The 20148-nt window shown below is 42.0% G+C and overlaps 1 protein-coding gene across 1 annotated transcript; it reads left to right on the top strand.

Annotated features, from left to right (window-relative positions):
• Nucleotides 1-5524: 5524 nt before the first annotated feature.
• OAT (ornithine aminotransferase) lies at nt 5525-15891 on the top strand. The gene is made up of 10 exons (XM_085229262.1): nt 5525-5680; nt 8329-8555; nt 9347-9571; nt 9714-9809; nt 10784-10911; nt 11821-11943; nt 12262-12390; nt 13432-13545; nt 14300-14444; nt 14912-15891. Exons 2-10 carry the CDS (start codon nt 8357-8359, stop codon nt 15070-15072), a joined length of 1320 nt encoding a protein of 439 aa, XP_085085388.1. The 5' UTR covers nt 5525-5680; nt 8329-8356; the 3' UTR covers nt 15073-15891.
• Nucleotides 15892-20148: the final 4257 nt, after the last annotated feature.

The following is a 20148-nucleotide window of genomic DNA, read 5'->3' as shown; positions in this document are numbered from 1 at the left end:
AAACCCCTGCTCTCCACGTGTGGGCTTTTCCTCCCCAGCTCAAGCAGACCAATGGATCCTGGCAGGCCCCCAGGACCCCTCTGTTCAGTGTGGGGCAGGTGATGCACAGGGAGGTGGCTCCGGTTCTTCCTTTAATCAGTTGCCAGTTGTGTTACCATCAGTCTCTCTAGGCTGGACTCCTGCCAAAAATTTTTCTGCCTGTTCTGCATGAGGAAGGCTGAACCTCCTTCACAGATGTGGGGAAATCTCGTTCTGTGCTGTTCTCCAGGATGCATGGTTCAGCAGCACGGTATGTGCAAACTCAGCCTTGGTCCTCCTGATCCAACAGTTAAACTCTTTTTGTTACTTACCTCATTTCATAAACCATTGTTTTGTTTAGCTGTTTTATATGTAAAACCATGGGTACCATAACTGGCAACCTGCCTGTCCCACAGCGTATTCAGGAAAGCAGTGAAAGTTGAGGTACCCTGTGTTTATTGCAGACCTCACAAAACCCATAGCTGATCTATCGTCAGCCTGCAAAGTGTCCGGGTAGGTTAGGAGTGGTCAAGCAGCATTGCTTTGGCCTCATATACTGGACAGGAACGTGATTAAATTCTGATTCCAGAAGCTTTACAGCTCACAGGCAAACCAGACGTCTAGCAAAATATTTGGTGGGTGAAATCCTTCTGAAGAACAATTGATAACAGGACTCTTGCATAAGTAGACCTGAACACATTTTTGTTTTCTGTGGTGATCCCATATCAGCTAAAGTCACCTTGAGCAGACTTATGGCAGTTTCTTGGCACGGAGAGCTCACGTTGTGGGACTGATATCTGGTTGTGTGTTCAGTAAAAGTTTCTGGGAGATAATATGCATGTCCCAAATTTACAAGCTGTGTATCACAGTTTTCCCTTTGCCTCCCATGTATCATCTTGCAGCTTTCCTCCCACACGTGGACTTTTCCTCCCCATGGAACAGCTGTGTTTTGCAACCCTATGGCTCTGTGATTCCTGCAGCCCATGGCACCACAGCCTTTGCTATTTGCTTACTACTGTAGTACAGACATTAACCTTAATTTCTCCTGTATTTTCCCCTTTAAACACTGAGGAGCTCCAAAGCCAGCTTCTTTTCCAAGTTAATCATCATTTTCTTCTCCTTATAATACCACATGATGAATTCTAATTAAAAAAACGTGGTATTTCATGTGGCTTAGGCATGTCATAACACTACAGAGGGATTCAGTGGCATTCAGGCTTTTTCACCTCTCTGATACGCTGAAATACTTTCAAAGACATCTGCATGCAAATCCAATACAAATAAAATGTTTTACTCCTTTGGAAGTCACACTGCTGATCTACTGTGGTAGCTTTCATCAGAGAGTTTGCTCTAGTGCTATTTAAAGAAGTAGTGATTTTCTTTTTCTTTTTTTCAAAATGAGAGTATATACAAAGATGTATAGACTCTACAAGATGGGAACCTCACAAGACATTGGGTTCTGCATCTGTGGCTCCCCCAAGCACCTGGCCCAGCACACTGTGAGTCAGACAAGGTGAACTCTTGTCCTCTCAGGTAAGGTCACCCCTGTGCCCCCAGCACCACGTTGACACCTCTTGGTGTGTGTTTGTGCACCACTGGCTGACAGCTCTTATCAGTCAGTCTGTCCCACTCAAATATACTGAAAAGCACAATTGTTCATAAGCTCAAGAGGTGCTGCATTTCACTGGTTGGTAGGGAAGAGCATTGGAAACAAATGAGCTGCAGAGAGCAAAGAATGGGCTAAATGCTCTGCTTTTCAAGTTGATTTGCCCCTTCTTTGTATCAAGAAAACCTCTGTTTTTTTTTTCTGAATTATTTGGTATCCTAGAAGGTTTCAGGCTGGTTTATGGTCCTGAAAGGAGCTTGGAAGCAAATGAACCAGAGGTTGGGACAAGTGGCAGTGATGCAGTGTGATGCCTCACTAATCTCTCCCTGCAAGGCAAGGAGACTGAGTTAAAGTCTGCTGGCATGAGGCATTATGTGCACTGCCTGGTCCCAACATGCAGTAACACTGAGCAGCTCACTGCTTGGACATACTGGCAATAACTGCTGTGGCAATGTCAAGCACAGGAGTGGCAGGGCCCTGCTGGGTTGTGCTGGGATAGAATTTTGAGGAGAGATTCCAAACTCCTGAGATAAAGTGCAACCAGATGTTCAGGGCTCAGTTCTGAGATAGGCCTAATTAACAAGATGTTCATTCTTTTTACACAGCTATGTGGATGTGTGTTCATCTTCTGCGTGTTCCTGTGCCAGTTACAGTTGCCAGCTTGGTTAGATTTTGAATGTCTTAAGAACAGGTTAAACAATTTCCAGAATATCTTTTCCAGAAGTCACTGCTGTGATCTGATCCAAGAGTGAAGTTGGTGGAAGTTCAGAAGGTTTGTGGGATCAGGATCAAAATACTTCAATACAAGGAGGAAGCAAGCTCATGTGAGGCACTTGGAAGCCTGAAATTCAAAGTAGCTTAGTCTTGCTTTGATATTCTTTGGATTTTGTTCTTTCTCTCCTTTTTGTGCTAGGAAATGCCATTTGTCAGAGTCTTGTAGGCTCTCAGATTCCTGCCACTTGGTGTACTCACAGATCTTACGTTTGGGTCATACATGTCATTACCTACAAATTCTAGAAATAGCCAATTCTAGGAATTCACCCTTAAGCCTAGGTTTCACATACAAATAACATCACATCTCCTTTGTGGAAGGCTCTGGACATAAGCATCCAGAAGTCGGAAAGGAAAATAACTGAATGTAAGTTCAAGCATATGAAAAAAATGCCTAACAGAAGACAATGACTATTGTGATTCTATAATTCAGTAATCCATGTTGTCATCTAAGAAATTATTGGAATTTTTGTGAAATACAACAAGTGGGAAAGCTCTGTATTAACTGTAGCTCAGGGTTCATCTTGCAGTGGGACTATCACCTCCAAGGTTCACTCATGTTGCTTTAAGCTGAGTTAGGGGACATCCACCTAATGAAACAGCACTGATTTTGAGGGGGTAGTGCTATGTTTTTCTAAACTATCTTGGAAGATGTGAACTAAAAAAGAAACCTCTAACTGAACTTGAAAGGCAAACGTGTTTTGCATGAGCTGCGATCTGTTGTTTCTATGTTCTGACATGCTACAACATATAATCTCTTAGCTGTGCTGCGGGAAAGACTGAACTTTCTGGTCCTGCAAGAAATGTCTTAGTGTAGAATCCTGCTGTAAGTAAACAACCGGAACAACACAACCATGGACTGTAGGAAGCAGTTCCATATACCAGGTTCTCTCAAATTAATATGAATTTCAAATCTTACTGATGAAAGTGAAAGATTTAAGTATACATTTAAAAAAAAATCCTTGAAATCACTCGTATTCATTGCTGTCTTACAGTAAGTGAGAAAAGGAGGTGTGGAGCCTACCCTTGTGGCTTTACTAGAGTTAGGAAGATGGGTGGGACTGTGCCTGTTAGCACTGTAGACATCTATTAGTTTTAGCTAATAATGGACTTACTCCTTGAGCCTCATGACTTGATAGGGCTCCAAGCCCAGCCTGCTGACTGGTCTAGGTTGTGCTCTATGGTTACACTTCCTCTGAGCCAAGTGATGTACTACCATGCCCACCACTAGGGAATGGAGTGGAAAGCTATCATTCCACTAGTGCTTCCCATGGGCAGCACCTTCCACCAGGAGAGCTTGTGCAGCCTCACCCATGTGGGAGGCCAGAAGTAGTTCAAGGGTATGAGAAAATTGGCCTGACCTCAGTGGAAGAAAATAATGGTAATAAGTGGGATGCAATTCCTCAGTCTCTTCACATACCTAATTCCCAATGACTTCAATGAGCAATTCTGCCAAAGAGAGAGCTGCAGAATTACTTCTAATGACTGGCATGACTTAACTTGTTCCTTCATATAACTTTGTGGTTTACATATATGTCAAACAGTATTTTCTGGATAAGCAGAATGAATATAATAACCTCCTTCCTCAAGTAGGTCAAGATTTTCATTTTTTCTGTAGGGCAAATAATTGAAAAATGTGAAAACTTCATGTCTCCTACTTTTTGAGGGTTTTGGTTATATCATGTGGAGTCTTTTAGGTATCTGAAGGTAACTAAATAGTACTCAGTAAGCTTCTGCTGCTTTTTCATTTATTTTTAATTATGTGAAATACTACATCTAGCTGACAGCAACTATTTCAAGACCTATGGGAACAGTTGCTGCTGTGAAAAATATCAACACGATAAAATTTATAGGAGAAAAATGGGTATTTTTCAGTGTCTCAATAATGAGTGCCTAAAATAAAGGAGGAAAGAGAGATTCACAGCAGAACTGCAGTGCTCCAACACAAACTGCCATCAAGCTTATGCATTGTAGGGATTTGAAGTCACTCTTCTGGATGTTAAACACCTATGATCCAGTTGAGGGTTACTTTATATTTATGGCTTTTATCTCAAGAACAACCCATGCAGCTTCAAAAAACAAAGAACGTTTGCATTTAGCGTGGAAGTGTTCTGTGTTATATCTGTATTTATGTGCATAAGCCTTTTTCTTTTTTCTTTTTTCCCTTCTATCTGGCTTTGTAAAATCCATAAGGAAGGGAGGCCTTTCTTGCTTCAGGGTTGTTTGTTTGTGAGTCTCTGCATTTCAGACAGGAATGTGTAGCGTTTGTTGAATGTGATCACTGCTATCTGGGCAACGAGGCTGCATTCATGCATTTTTTTTTCTTTACACCAGAGATGAACTGCAACAAAATATAATGATTGCTGCATTGCTTTTCTTTTCAACCTCAAAGCTGTAGGTGTTAGAATAGTTTCAATTGCTCCTAGTGAGGCTGTTTCCAGGCTCAAGTAGCAGCTTGGCATGCTATAATGATGTGTTCATTCAGCAGCTGTGATTGTGAAACGCATTTTGTAATCTAGCACCGTGGGCGCAACCTTTTTGCATCCAGTGGTTTATGCATTCAGCTTTGGCTGCAGGCAGAGGCACTCTTTCCTCGTAGCCCTAAGCTCACAAGAGGCAGAACTGAGGCTGGCTGTAGCTGTGGATGCTTGCGGGGAGCACAGGATCGCCTGCCCTGCTCTGGGGACGTTTCCTCCGGGGGCATTGCTCCATATCTGCATAAGCAATGCTGCTCCTGTGACAAGATTCCACAATATTGGGCTGTTTGTGTGGGGGAAGATATGCAAATTCAGTGTACTGTCAATCCTGCTATATCTTGATTTTTCTGTGGAAAAACAAATTCCTTCCAAGCACCAACAGGCTCGTCAGGACAATGCCTGTGTATTAAGCATATCTCCGGGTCATTGCGAAAGCCCAGACGTTGTGGCTGCGCTCTGGGGTGACGCGGGGCGGGCGGGCAGGCGGTGCGGGCGGGATCAGCGGATTCCCGCATCGCCCCGGGCCAACAGCACGGAGCTCCGGGCGGAGCGACGCCGCCCCGAGAGGAGCTGGCAGTGGGCGGGACTTGCTGAGGGGGTTGTGCCGGCGTCGCGCTCCGATTGATTGAGCGAAGGGAGTTCTCGCCGCTCGACCAGTAGAAGGCGAGAGAGTGGGGTGCGGCGGCGAGCAGGAGCCAATCAGCGGCGGGCGGGTAGGGTGTGACGCTGGGCGGCGAGGCGCGGTGACAGCTGCCACGGGCGGCCTCCGCCTCTTCGCCGCGGGCTCCGGGCCGAGCAGCAGCAGCAGGTACCGAGCAGCTCATCGTCAGGCGTCGCCTCACGCGGGACACCGGCGGGGCGGCGAGGGCCTGTTGGGTGAGGTGGGGAGCGGGGCCGCGGCCTGCCCGGCGTGCTGAGGGCCGCCCTCGGTGCCCGCTGTGGCGGTGCCTTTCTTCATCCTGGCCGCCCCGCCGTTCCCTTTCCGTGTGTGCGTGGCTGTGAGCAGCCGTTGTTCTGATGCAACGCCTTTTTCCCCTCGGTGCAGCATGTGATACAGGGCATGCTGGTGTTTCTGTCTTCCTCCCAATGGAACACAGCTGTGCCCTGCCTTTCCTGACGTTGCCTTCGATCTTACGTCGCTGATCAGCACTAATGGCTTTATCTTATTATTATTATTTTGCTCCAGCTGCAAGCGGTGTCCTCGGTTTTGCTCTGGCTCACAAACAGGAGGGGAGTCGACGCTTTGAAAGGGCAGATAACAGCAGGATGAGGGGAAATGGTTTGAAGTTGAGGGGGGGAAGATTTAGGTTGGATATCAAGGGGAATTTTTTTACTATGGGAGTGGTGAGGTGCTGGAACAGCTGCCCAGAAAGGCTGTGGATGCCCCGTCCATCCCTGGAGGTGTTCAAGGCCAGGTTGGATGGGGCCCAGGGCAGCCTGGGCTGGTATAAGATATGATGGTTGGGGGCCCTGCCTGCAGCAGGGGGTTGGAGGTTTATGATCCTTGAGGTCCCTTCCAACCCTTGCTATTCTGTGAAGTAATTTGTGCCATAGTTCGAAGGCTGCTTCTCCAAACAGCTCTGTGAGAGGTTTCTGATGAAGGTTTTCTGCCCGGAAAGAAGTAGAAGAAGAACCTCAAACTGGCAGTCTGCATGCAGCAAGGCAAATCTCTGTTACAAGGCAGATGAGAGCTTCATTTCCTTACAGCTTTCATTTTAGCTGTATCTGGAAAACATCCCAAACTAGAGCGGCTTATCAGGGAATTAGCTGCCGTGCCATGGAGGTGTGTCAGGGGCAGGGTGGTGCAGACCAATGGCCTTGAGAGAGCTCAGCTGGTTGTAGTTCTGAGTGGTGCTGCTGAGCTAAGCTTTTGACCAAAATCTTGGATGCAGAAGTGTTTTTTTTTTTTTCTTTCCAATTTGCGATTATGATCTTGAGAAGTATTAACACCAATAGCTAATACTTAACAGGACTGGGGATAGCTGGTAAAATGCCCTGGGCTGAGGAACAGCTGATCACTGCTGGAACAGAGAGTGCTAACTCTTCCCAGAGACTCAAATGGTCCAGTAAAACTGGAAAATGTTCTGGCTTTGCTGGGAAGTGAGAAGCAGCAGTGTAATATTAGAGGATACTGCTGAAAAAACAGTGCCTGTTTAAGTTGACGCATCCAGGGTGAATTCTTTTACCAAAATAAACTTTGAATAAATCTGTGACTTAATATTTCTGTCTCTGCAGGCAACCTGAAACAACAATCTTCTTGTGTAAACTATCTCCATGTTCTCCTTTTTAATATTTAATATATCTCTTTTGGTTAGGTTTTGCTGTGTGCTTTCATTGTCAAGGGAGCGCACCAGTGTTGATGTTACTTAGAAAACTAGTTAGTTTGCTATGGAGTCTGTTACAAAGGAGGCTGTGTTGGATAATCAGGGTGATTGTTATTATGATCTTCACTGTGGGCTATGCTATCCCTGCCAGTTTGAAAGTGTGATGTGCACAGCTGCCATCCTCAGCTCTGACAGCTCGTGGTCTTGCTGAAGTGATCACCTTTGCTTTGATGGTTGTCTGCTGTCCCCAGGGTCTGCTGCCACTCTTCAACCGCTTCTGCTTCCCTTCTCTGAGCCCATTACATATCTTTGCATTGACTGGGGTGAAGCCATGGAGGAAACACAAGCGCTCACTTAATGTTTTTGGTGTTTCTGCTGAGATCTAGACTAAAAATTCGGTATCTCGTAGGCTGTGATAAGTCGTGTGAACCCTCTTCTCTCTCTTATGCAAGAACAGGACATATGTGGAATAATTCTTTGCTCCTTCCCCTTCACAGACATCTTTGGTCTTTTATGTGTTCGAGCTGCTCCTTGAATGAAATAATACAGAACCTTCCTGCAAAGTATTCTTTTTGTGCTGTCTCAGTGGTGTGTTTTAGGTGCTTCCTAGCACTTCACCACAGTTTGGAGGTGCTGTCATAGAATTGTGGAAACAACTTACATTTCACTGGAAAACATGAATCTCAGGAGGTTCATTGGCTATTGCATAAGGCTTCTGCCCTCAGTTTAGGTAAAACTGCTATGTTTGTTTCCAAAGATACATCAGTCATATCAATCTAAGTTACTGGTCATTTCCCTGCTCTACAAGTTGTTGCTTATACTAATAAATTTAGTCACAAGTTAAGACACAAAGGAAAAGAATGCTACGATAGGTAAAATTGTACAGCTAGCTCGTACACTTCCAGAGTTGCACATTTTCTTACTGTTACTGTGAGTGTACATTAAAATAGGGAAAAAAAAAAACCCCAAACCTGAGCTGAAGTCAGTGCTGTTATAGGAGATTTCTTGGTTGAAATGCAGAAGAGTTGAGAAATCTGTATTTCTGGCAGTAAAACCACTTTAATCACGTCATATGTTTATTCTGAAGTACTGTCAGTGCTAATTATTAACTTAATTTTTTTTTTTCCTCCAGATCAATTACGACATACCTGCAGTCAACAATGTTTTCCAAGCTAATCCGCTCCCAGAGCCTTGCTGCTCTCTGCAGAGGTGTTCATACTTCACTGAACTCTGCTACCTCAGTTGCTACCAAAAAAACTATTCAAGGACCTCCATCTTCTGATTACATCTTCGAGCGTGAGGCGAAATATGGTGCCCACAATTATCACCCACTGCCTGTTGCTCTGGAGAGGGGAAAAGGTATTCTAATTTGATGTCCTTTGGCAGTGTAGATGGGATGTGTGTGTGTGCAATGATTTTGGCCTAAGCAATTTCAGAACTTTCAGTCTGTTCTTTGATTGTTGCTTGGTTTTTTGGCAGAGTGGTGTGTTGAGTAATTGACATAAAAAAGACAGCTAATTTCTAATTGTAGTGCTTGATGAGGCCTTATGATGACTTTTGATATCGTGGTAAAATGATATCTAAAATGATTTATTGAAATAGAGGTCTAATGATTTTCTTATATCAACATAATTCAGCAAGAAAGTTTCGAGCATCTTTGTTTCTTCTGTTACCTTGCACGAAGGTTGTCAGTGTGAACAGTGTAAGGTGTATTGGATCTCAATTAAGTCCCTGCTTACTGCTCCAGCATTACTGCTTCATTTAAATGTACTCTGACTTTTCACTTTACTTAAGGGGCTTATCTTCCTCTGTGGGTTAAATTCTGAATCACTATGGACTCCGTGGGGAGGCATGCTATTTAATAACTTATTTCTCATGCTATTTAATAACTTAGTGGAATAGTAGCTTTATATGGGAAACTCTTTTTTTTTTTTTTTCTTGATTCCTCATTGGCTCTTTATTCTGTACCACCTTTTTGCTCAGTCTCTTCATCAATTTGTTGTTTTCCAGTTAGAGTGCCTCTTGTGGTCATACCTGAGTTCTCCAGGGAATAACAAGAGTACCATTTGTGCCTGACCAGGTTGCATTGCAAATCCTAGCTTACCTCAGTTATTATCTCTTATTCATTTACAATACCTTTGTTTTTCTAGGTGTTTATGTGTGGGATGTCGAAGGCAGAAAGTATTTTGACTTTCTAAGTGCTTACAGTGCTGTTAATCAAGGCCACTGTCACCCAAAGATTGTGAACGCTCTGAAAGCTCAATCTGAAAAACTGACCCTTACATCTAGAGCGTTCTATAACGATGTGCTTGGTGAATATGAGGAGTTTGTCACCAAAATGTTCAACTATAACAAAGTTCTTCCAATGAACACAGGTAAAAAAAAAAAAAAAAGAGAGAGAGAATATTTCTACTTTATTTCTACCCCTTGAGTTTGGGTCTGCACTGATGCACTTGGTACTGCATCAGTGACCTGTCTCATGTACAAGTATGACACTGGTACCACTTGATGTTTTAGGAGTGGAAGCTGGAGAAACCGCCTGTAAGTTGGCTCGCAAGTGGGCATACACTGTGAAAGGAGTTCCAAAATACAAAGCAAAGATTATTTTTGCAGGTATGTTAAATGCATGGTCTGAGTTGAGGTATTGCTTCAGGAAGCAGACAGTTCTAGATACTGGCTGTAACACTCTCTCCTAGAACTACAGTTATACTGTAGTGATTACAGTATATTCTTAATGTTCCTTTCTTTTTCCTCTCAGTTAGCTAATCTGAAGGTCTGTAAAATCTGACCTGTGATGTTTTCTCAGTGTAAGCCAAGATCTCAACAGGTTACGTTGCACTCATGTATCTGCAGGTGATGATTTTGATTAAAAACTACTGTTGTGGCTACAGGAGTGTGTGCAGAACGTTTAGATTCTCCAAGTGCCTCCTTCTGAGTTGTGAAGTTCAGCCTTAAATATGTTCTGTTAGCATTGTTAGCTTTTTGATTTTAGACTTAAATAGTTACAGTGATTTATAAACTGTTTCTTAAGTCCTCCTTTAAGAGACACGTGATCTGAACAGGAATGATTGCAAAAGCAGGAGATATAAATATAATTCCTGGGATAAATTGATTTCAGATCTTCTCCCTTGAGGTGGACACAGCAGGAAGCAATGAGGGCAGATGTGCTCTGCCAGGACCTGCTGGTAGTGTCAGCCCTTGCAAGGAGGATGCAACACTGAACTTAAGTCCAGGAAGGAAACCGTGGTTAATGAAGTAGTTTATAACACTTTATAAACAGCAGTTGAATATATAAAGCAGAGATTATTTGTACTACTTAGCCTCTTTAGTTGTCAGAAATTGCCTAATGGCAGCCTGAAGCCAAATGGAAGCTGCATTCATCCTTTGTGCTCTTTTAACTGCTCTGTGGTTGTTAAGATGCAGAGTTTCTTTGGTTTTATTTTTTGACTGTTTCTGTTTAATTAAAATAACTGACATTTGCTATTTGTTGGTTGTAGATGAAGTATCTGTCAGCTGTCTTAGGTGAAAGTGCATTGTAATTTTGTCAACTAAATGTATGCGTATATTTTTCTTCTCTTCTTATTTAGCTGGCAACTTCTGGGGCAGAACAATGTCTGCTATCTCAAGTTCTACAGACCCCTCCAGTTATGATGGATTTGGACCCTTTATGCCAGGTTTTGAATTGATCCCATACAACGACCTCCCAGCTCTCGAGGTATGTGAAAACATTTTATAGTGTCTCTTAAGTAAGCAGCAAGGTAGGAAAAATAAGTTTGCAATTTGAAATGCATGCATTAAGTAGTATATATTTAGACACATAAGAAACATAAATGCTATACTTAGCTGTAGGAAATGTGTATGAATTCTACTTTGGTTTTGATTTTCAGTTTTGATTTAGGAGTAAGAGGGAAACCACAAGATCTGTTTGGTTTCCCTGCTTGCTTAGATGTTCAAGGTATAAATAACAGCAAATAAATTGTAAGGGAATTTATGTTAGACATTCACAAGGCAAAATATATTCCAAAGTTGGACTTGGATTCAGAAATTGTTATCTTGAATTACTTTTCTCAAAAATGTTATCGATTCTTCAATGACTGGAGGACTAGAATTCACTGCAGTTGTTTGTGAGTCTTGCCAGTTTTACAGCATCCTTAAAACCAGGCTAGGCTGGTGATTCACTCAAATTACTGCAAGTTCTAAACCTTGTGGAGCTTGATAGTGCAAGAATGTAGCTGTGGACTTTGCTTTAAGATGGCAGATTTGCTCTGGAGAGGCTCTGTTCATTTTTGCTTGAGGTGAACTGGGAAAGCATTGAGTAATTGTTTGTCTTGCATGGGCTAATGCAAAACTGAATGCGTTTCTGATGTAATTCATGAACTGATCCCATAATCTGCTTGTCTGGCTTTGCAATTTCTGAGGTTTCTAATTCCCCGAGCAAACACATCAGCTGATGTTTTGAGTCAAATAGTGACATAAGTTTCTGTTTTGGAACTTGGGTGACAGCCTGACATGATTGCTGTTATCATTTAGGATTAAAACCCAGAGTTTCAGCTAGGTTTTTCTACACGTGTTTATCTCCACATTTGTAAATTTGACCTCTTTCCTATACACACCATTTTTACAGCGGGCACTTCAGGATCCCAACGTAGCAGCTTTCATGGTTGAACCGATTCAAGGTGAAGCAGGTGTGATCGTTCCTGACAAAGGTTACCTTACAGGAGTACGGGACCTCTGCACAAAGCACAACGTAAGGAATCCATTATAAAAGCAGTCTTTTGTTCTGATAGAATTCGAAGAATTCTTCCTGTGCAAGAGGGTTTTTATGCTAAAGTTGTCAGTGAGAAATAGGACAGTGTGTTCACTTACGAGTTGTGTGATATCTCACGGAGTATGCACCTCTCCAGGAGGCCAGGGAAGGTGCAGGAAGGGTGTACATTGTAACACAACTGGAAAGTTTTTCACTGGCTTTGTGCAGCTTTGCTAGATTGTTTCAAGTAAGAATGGATGTGAAAAGTCATTCTCTGTTACTGTGTTGGTTTTTTTTTTCCTTTTTATCTCTGTGAAGGTTCTGTTTATTGCTGATGAAATACAGACTGGATTAGCCAGAACAGGGAAAATGCTAGCTGTTGACCACGAAAATGTGAGACCTGATATAATTCTTCTTGGAAAGGCACTTTCTGGTGGCTTATATCCTGTGAGTAACAAAAAATATCCGTTCCTTGAATAAGCATTTATAACTTCCCTCCTGTTTATTCGCTCCCTTCAAGTATTGGAAGGCCATTATGGGACCTCCCTGGAGCCTTCTCTTCTCCAAGCTAAACAAACCCAGTTCCCTCAACCTTTCCTCACAGGAGAGGTGCTCCAGCCCTCTGATCATCGTAGTGGCTCTCCTCTGAACCCTCTCCAAGAGCTCTGCATCTTTCTTGTGCTGGAGGCCCCAGGCCTGGATGCAGTACTCCAGATGGGGCCTCACAAGAGCTGAATAGAAGGGGACAATCAGCTCGCCCTCCCTGCTGGCCAGTCCTCTTTTAATGCAGCCCAGACATCTTCGTAGGTGTTTTGGTCCTTGCTGATTAACTGAATCAGTTTAGTCTAGATCTGTTTTCTTCAGTTTGATATAATCAGGAAAACAAGTGTTCAGTAGTCAGCCTTTCATTCTGGAATTACCAGTTAGTCTCTTTATATGTTCCCTGGAGAGCAGTTTATCTCAGTTTTGGTGTAATTAATTTCTTAAGTAATTTCCTAAAAGGGGAAAAAAACTATATTAATGTGTACTAAAACATGATATCTATAAAAAAAACATTTTGCTGAACAAGTGGCATGGTTCACTTGTCTGCCATGCACACATGACCGAGTTTGTCCTCCTGCAGTGACTTCATTTCTTGCTGATTAGGCTGGAAGCTTCAACCTGCCTTGAGTTGTTTTGCTGATTTCTGAGCTGTTAAACAGTGTTTTGAAACTTAAACTCTAGAAATAATATTCGTTTTGGAGAAATGCCTCTCAACTGTAGTTAGATATTACCAGTACAACTAAGCATATTTAAAAGGATTAAGCTGTTATGTGACAGTCAGATATACCCTCCTTTGCACAGAGCTAGGAATGTGAAAGTAATATATTGCTATAGGATGAAAATGATCCTTTCCTGAGCCCTGAGGAAAAGTTTGCTTCAGAGAGGTTTAAGTTTACTGTTCTAAATATATATACATAAATGAATTAGCTGACCTTTCTATTCTAGGTCTCAGCAGTATTATGCGATGATGAAGTTATGCTGACTATTAAGCCTGGTGAACATGGATCTACGTATGGAGGAAATCCCCTAGCTTGTCGTGTTGCACTGGCAGCATTGGAGGTTTGTGTGTTTCAGTAAAGACTGGGATTCCAAAGGAGGAAGGGTGTCATGCTGATATAATTTTCACTTAAATAAAATTATAGGCTGTGCTGCAAGTAGAAATCTATCTTTAAGTAGAGGTGAACGATTGGCAGTGATTAATTGCACTGTATCACAAAACAAAATCTAAAATCTTAACTGTAAATGTACCCTAATTTCTGTGTATTTTGTTGTCTTAATGATTTAAATGACAAAATAAAATTGATCTAGGGCAAGTTTCTAGGTGCTTACGTACATTCATAAATGGTATCACCAATTTCACTGAGATTTTAAAAATGGTGCATTTACTACAATGGTGCTTCTCTGTGAGCTTGCTAACATGCAGATGCCACTGGAGCTTGAACAGAAGCTGGTAAGATATCTCATTCACATTCCACATTTTAAACACTTGCTGACTGCATGATGGATGTTTAATGCAAGTCACTCAAAAAGCCTCATCATTGTCCAGACTTGGGCAAACTCACAAGTCGACTCTGTAGAGGTTTCCCTTTTTTTTTTTTTTCTTTTTCCTTTAAAAAAAATCAAAACTATGAGGCTGTTTCTTGTAAACAGGAAAGAGTGAAGACTTCATGTTAATTGGCTTGGATGTGCTGCCTTTGCATTGACATTCTGGATTAATCAGCTTTTGTGCCTCAGCAATTGTAACATCGTTAGAATAGACGAGTAAAACAAATGCAATGCCTTTCGTTTGACTGTAGATCTGGCTTTCCTTTAGGTAATTGAAGAGGAAGGCCTGGTTAAAAATGCAGAAATAATGGGTAACATACTAAGAAATGAGCTCATGAAGACACCATCTGACATTGTAACGTGTGTCAGAGGAAGAGGACTTTTAAATGCAATTGTGATTCGGGAAACCAAAGGTAAGGAAATAGAATTCAATGACTTGAATAATGCTCAGGCCTGATGGTGAACCTAGCACCCCACAGAGACCCTGCTGACCCTTCACCTGAAGAAAACTGGCCATATCTGGAAAGCTCTTTTCTGTCAGAATATGGAAGATTAGCTGAGGTTGTTTGCTCCAGGATGGGTAGATGATTACAATGAATACAGGCAGGCATAAGAAAGGAAAAGAGTTGGTGGTTGAGAGCAAGTTTCTAGAGATAAACACCTTGAAGTACATCAGAAAATGTTTTAAAAGCCAGAGCTGACAATTACTATTATTTTTAGTCATCAATACAAGTGACAAACTGCTGCACAGAAGGAACACGTGCTATTTCATCTTCTCACTGCTAGATGGCAAACAATTTACAGTCTGTCCCTCTGTACAAGAAGCTACAACTGTGCCCTTTTTTCTGCCTCAGTGTAAGTGCCTTTCCTTTAACTGCAGACTACGATGCCTGGAAGGTGTGTCTGCGGCTGCGTGATAACGGGCTCCTTGCCAAACCCACACATGGTGATATCATCCGGCTGGCCCCACCACTGGTCATTAAGGAGGACGAAATCAGAGAGTGCATCGAAATCATTCATAAGACCATTCTGTCTTTCTGAACACGTGGCTTTTAATGTACGTCTGTTGGCTGACCCGAGGTGATCTGTTGAAATGTGTGCGACGGAGGCCTTGCTCGTCATGCAAACACCTTTAATTCATTTCGTCTAAGAGGACTTCACTCTTTAAAATAAACAATAAAAAGGGTGGGGAAAAAAATATCGATGTCCTTAAATGAACATGGCTCTAAAGAGTACAAATAACTATTTCAAAGAGTTCCCAATCTTGGAGTACTTGGAAATGAAATGGCGAGGTTCTGTTTGCCTAGTTGGTGCTTACTGAACTGCTAAATCAGAGTATTTGAGGGGAGATGTTCATAGAAATCTGTTTAATTCTTGAAAATCTTGGCCAAAGTTCAACATATAAATTGATATATATTTGAGTAAGGGTGGTCTCGTAGAACTGACCAGTCTGATGTAGTAGTCTCTCTCTCTCTCTCCCATCTGGCATTTTTTTCTCCTGGTGTAATGTCTGATGTGTGGAAGCACTTGCAGTTATGGCTGAATTTCTGTTTCTCATTTGTAGCTTAAAAAAAAAAAAAATTCTGTAGGTTTGACAGACCAGTTGTTATACTGGTGTACAAGCATCAGGCTGTGTTCTGTGTGTAAAGTATTTTGATTGTATAACAAGCGTTGCTATTTTCTAGGCTGGTCTCAGTGTTTGGCTTTGCAGCCTTGTAAAATAGATCTGAGTATACAGATCTGTTTTCACTGTTATAAAACTTTCTATAATCTGAATGTTTATATTAAAACATGCCTTGCATTAAAAAGAATGTGCAATTTAAATCTGCAAAGTATTAAAAACAGCAAGCCTCACAGAAACTTGTGGTTGCCTCTGTCCAGTGCCACATCAAGCTCTACCTTTTGCTGCATTTCTCTCTGTCGTGATATGGAAGCTTTTGCTGTACTTTTTATCCAGGATGAGTACTTCTGTGTTTCTGTGCCTCTTGGATCCCCAACATTTGTGCAGCTGCAGAGCTGGCTACTATTCTTACACTAAGTTGTTTTTTGTGTTTATTACCTAACAGAGCTGGTTTTAGCTGAGGCTAAACCCCGATTAATAACTGTTTAAGCAAAATGGTGCTTTTGCCAAGCATAGGGGTTAAATATTGTCACATATTGGTAATTGGATGTGGTAAGCAATTCTATTTTAATTTCAATAATATTTTAAAGGCAACAGAGTATATAGGAGTGAACTAATCTGCAGTTTAACATCACAGCATAAATGAGTGTCTACCTTACTTTGTACATGGATGAAATAAGACTTGCTCAGTTTGGAAAGGCCTCATTTTTGCAAGGGATAGTGTGTCATCGTGGGTGTTACTCTTAGGGATAAGAATAAAAGTGCAGAAAGGTGCTGCCTAGGAAAGCTTGCACTTCTGTCAGCTGTTTTTTGCCCTTTTAAAAAATTTCTGTAATAAGCAATAATAACCTGCATGTAAAATTTTGTGGTCTGGTTTACTGTATTTCATCTTGTATTACTGAGAAGGTTTCTCTGCCTTTTGGTGATCATTTGAGCTCTAATTTTGTCCAGTCCACTTTCTGGTTGCAGATTAACTAGGCCAAGTCTGCTTGGGACTTGAGAATCATTGTATTTCTACAGCAGACCATTGTTGACTGATTTCTGGGCATTTCATTCATCCCGTGGTTGCTATTTCCTTGACAAGCTTATGAAAATCAAGGTATGTAAAGCTTTCTGAAGCCAAATCAAAAACTGTCATCCTAAAATGCAATTATTATGACTAAGCAGTTGTGGAATCTTCTGTTTGGACCTGAAAGTTCTCTGCGTTGCCCTCAATTCTGCATTGTTCCCAATGCCACAACTAATGAATGAGAAAGGAAGGTATGCAGTACTTGCCCAAGCAGCTCAGAAATTCGGGAGCAGGGTTGAGGATGGTGAAGTCTGCAAAGCCAGTCAGGTATGTTTGGAGCCCAAATACATGCTTTGGGGGGCCAGCCTTGCAGTTCAATGTCAGAACAAGAACAGAATTGCATATACTGTTCAGGGAGTACAGGACTTCTCTTCCCCCACGTGAACCCTGCTCCAGCCAGCTTCTGCTTCAATAACAATAAGCGACATCTCAGAGGCCATCAGTGAGATAACAGGAAGAGCTGAAATGGCCAAAGTTTGAGCTCCTCCTCATCTAGTGTGTAAAGGGGTGAGATTATAGGCTGTTAGATTGTCTGCCTTTGATATGTAGCATGTGTCTTGAGGAGGAGAGGGCAGGGAAAGGGCTTACTTTATCATGTAAAGTACTTTTTTTTTCTTTTTTTTTCCCCCCATTTTCTAGCAAGCACAAACTGAGATTTGGCCAGGTTTCAGTGACACGGCTTCAACCCCTGAAAGTCAGGTAGGGCTTCTCATATAGATAATGTGCTTGTAAATCAGCCTCTGGTTTTGTTGTCTGAGATTTTAATTAGTGTTAGTAATTTTCTTCAGGGCTTTTATTACAAAAAAAAAAAAAAAAAAAAGCCAACCCAAAAACCAAAACCAAAACATAGACAACTAAAATGCATTTAGCTGCTCAGTGCCAGGAATTGGATGCTTCTGGCTTTGTGCTTTTTCTACATGTTGCTCAGTTGTACTATAGCTCTGCCAAATGCTGGTCCTAACAAAGTTTAATTTGAAGGATGCCAAACTGAAAATCATTTACAAATTAGTGTGATATATATAATGTGAAACATGCAAAGAAAACGAGTAAGACATTTCATAAGATATTAGTTTGCTTTTTGCATCGTGACTTCAAAGGAAGTGGTGAAGTGAGAAAAGCAAGCTTAGAGAATATCCTCTCTGTGCATCCCCACAGTACTTCTCAAGTACTTTTCTTACGTTGTCTTAGTGATGAGAGCATGGAAATGACATCTCTCTGGCGATGCTTTTTGCTGTTGTGAGTTGGAATTTATATTTAAAGCGGTGTTTGGAAGAGATGTGTATGTTTAACACAAACTGCCTCTCCAAATCCCTTCCGTTTCTGTAACGAGAGCTGAGCAGCAATAAAGTTTTCTTAAGGTCTGTTCATACTTACAAAAGCGTTGCTTTAAGCATTTGGCTGTAAGGGCTTAATCTGTCTCTATTATATTGCCTATGCAGAGTTTGTGAAGTAGCTTCTGACTATTTTTTTTGTGTCAGGTCTGGTGTATGAAGTGCTTCTCTAAATGAACAGTGACTCTGCATTGAGTGCTGTGCAAAACAGAGAGGGGAGGTGATGTAAGCACCCAAGAGCCAAACCAGAATTCCTCATGTACCCAAGGCAGCCATTGACATCACTGCAAGCTTTGTTTGCAAAAATAATGCTGGATTGCACTATATGCCTATGCTCTTTGCCAAACAATACACACATTTCTCTTGGCATGAAAACATGTAATATATACACTGCCAGGGAAAAAATCATTCTTTGTTTGTGGATAAGTACAAGCTGAGTTATAAAAACACCACGTGAAACAGTGAAAGGTAAAGGCAACATAGTGAGCAGTGGGGAGATTGGAAAACATAATGCAGATTTCCTTTTTGTTTTGTTCCTTCTTGCTGGCACTCTTGTGAATCATGCTTATGGCATTGTCCTTTCCAACTGCAAAAGCATGAGTTAGCATCAAACAGTATTTCTTAAAAATTACCAAAATTACTTCCTTAAAAGGATCCAAATACCTACTGGTTATGACCTCGGAAAGAACTGCATCATAAGCCTGTTAGAAGTTTTGATGATGAAGCAGTTTCTATTTTGTTGGTCTTTCAACAGCAGCTGTTGGTGATTAGTTAATCAGAAGTACCTGTCTTAGTTGGATTTTTTTTCTTAATGGCTGATGCCTGTTCATGTTCCTGTTTTTTCCCTCTTTCTGGCAGCAGATGGAGCCAGAAGTTCAGCTTTACACTAAGAGCTTACTGCTTTTGGAGTTCCTGACTCCTGAGGGCTTGCTTTTGGTTCTTTACCAATACAAAAATGTGACCCAGGTTTGTTTGTCTCTGGGTGCTTCGTCAAAGTGTAGCTTATGCTGTGCGCTCAGGGCCAATCGTGGGTAAAGGGAACTGCCTCTATCTCTAGCATGATCAGTTCTTGGCAGTTCATAGCTGTTAGTGTTAGACTGATAGGGATGTAGGAACATCTGAGAAAGAGGATGAGGAAAAAAAGAGGCTTTCTTTCCCAAAGAACTGAAGTAAGACAAATCAGAAGGTGGGGGGCTGTGACAGAACTTGAAATGTTCTTTTACGTTAGGAAATTGCCTTCTGTGGGCATCCCAGTGGTGCTTCAGTCCAGAGTGAGAGGCATGATAAGTTGGGGTTCCTGTGTTTGTGCAGCAAGAAGTGAGCTTTATACATCTACTTTTCCCCTCAGGAAAACAGACAAGAAAAATGTGGTGCCAGCAATATCAATCAATCAAACAGATCTAGGGTTAAACCTCACCCTACCACTGCATCGACCGCTGCTTGGTTGGGGGCTTGGCGTCTGCTCCTGAGGTATTGCTTTGTCTGTGAGGAGCTGGAGGGTGTTCTCTGGTCCCACTCAGACACTGTGCAGTCAGAGAGCTCACAGGGTCAAGGCAGCCCTGCTTACAGCACTGCTTTGTTTTTCTTTCAAATGCGAGTTCGGATGCTCTTATTTTCATATTTCGGGCAGTCTGTATTCATCCTGCAGCCTCGTGTGCTAACGTGGCACAGATAAGAGGTGACCATAATGAATCCTGCCCTGTTGTTTCCCTCCTCGGTGCTGTCTGTCTGTCTGCATGGGTTTGTTTGCAGAAATCTGAGCAGGGACTGTGCTGTCTGGAAAATCCCCGAGCTGTTATCGGCTCTCGTCCAAATAAATAAGAGTAGAAAGCAACTCCTACTCATTCCTGTATGAAATCCTATTAGTTTTCCATGATTTAGGCTATGTATAAAGACCTGCAGGAGTATTGACCCTTTGCACAATGTGCAAACCAAACAAAGGCCTGGACCTTGGATGAACTCCCAGTCCTTCCCTGGGGTCTGACACATGGAGACCTAATCCTCAACGTCATACACTCATTCGGAATAGATGTGAAGTGAGAACAGGGAAAAGCTGTCTGCATTGCACAACTCCTCTTGAAATAACAGAAGGAACA

Source organism: Meleagris gallopavo, chromosome 8 (genome assembly GCF_905368555.1).
Source record: "Meleagris gallopavo chromosome 8, MGAL_WU_HG_1.1, whole genome shotgun sequence".
Classification (NCBI taxonomy): Eukaryota; Metazoa; Chordata; class Aves; order Galliformes; family Phasianidae; genus Meleagris; species Meleagris gallopavo.
The sequence above is the reverse complement of the archived record's forward strand: the minus strand, read 5'-3'. Positions and strand labels throughout refer to the sequence as shown.

Coding starts and splice junctions, on each gene's coding strand:
- OAT (XM_085229262.1), top strand. CDS start 8,357: ATGTTTTCCAAGCTAATCCGCTCCCAGAGCCTTGCTGCTCTCTGCAGA. Junction 9,572..9,713: donor AGTTCTTCCAATGAACACAG/GTAAAAAAAAAA, acceptor TTGATGTTTTAG/GAGTGGAAGCTGGAGAAACC. Junction 12,391..13,431: donor TTTCTGGTGGCTTATATCCT/GTGAGTAACAAA, acceptor TTTCTATTCTAG/GTCTCAGCAGTATTATGCGA.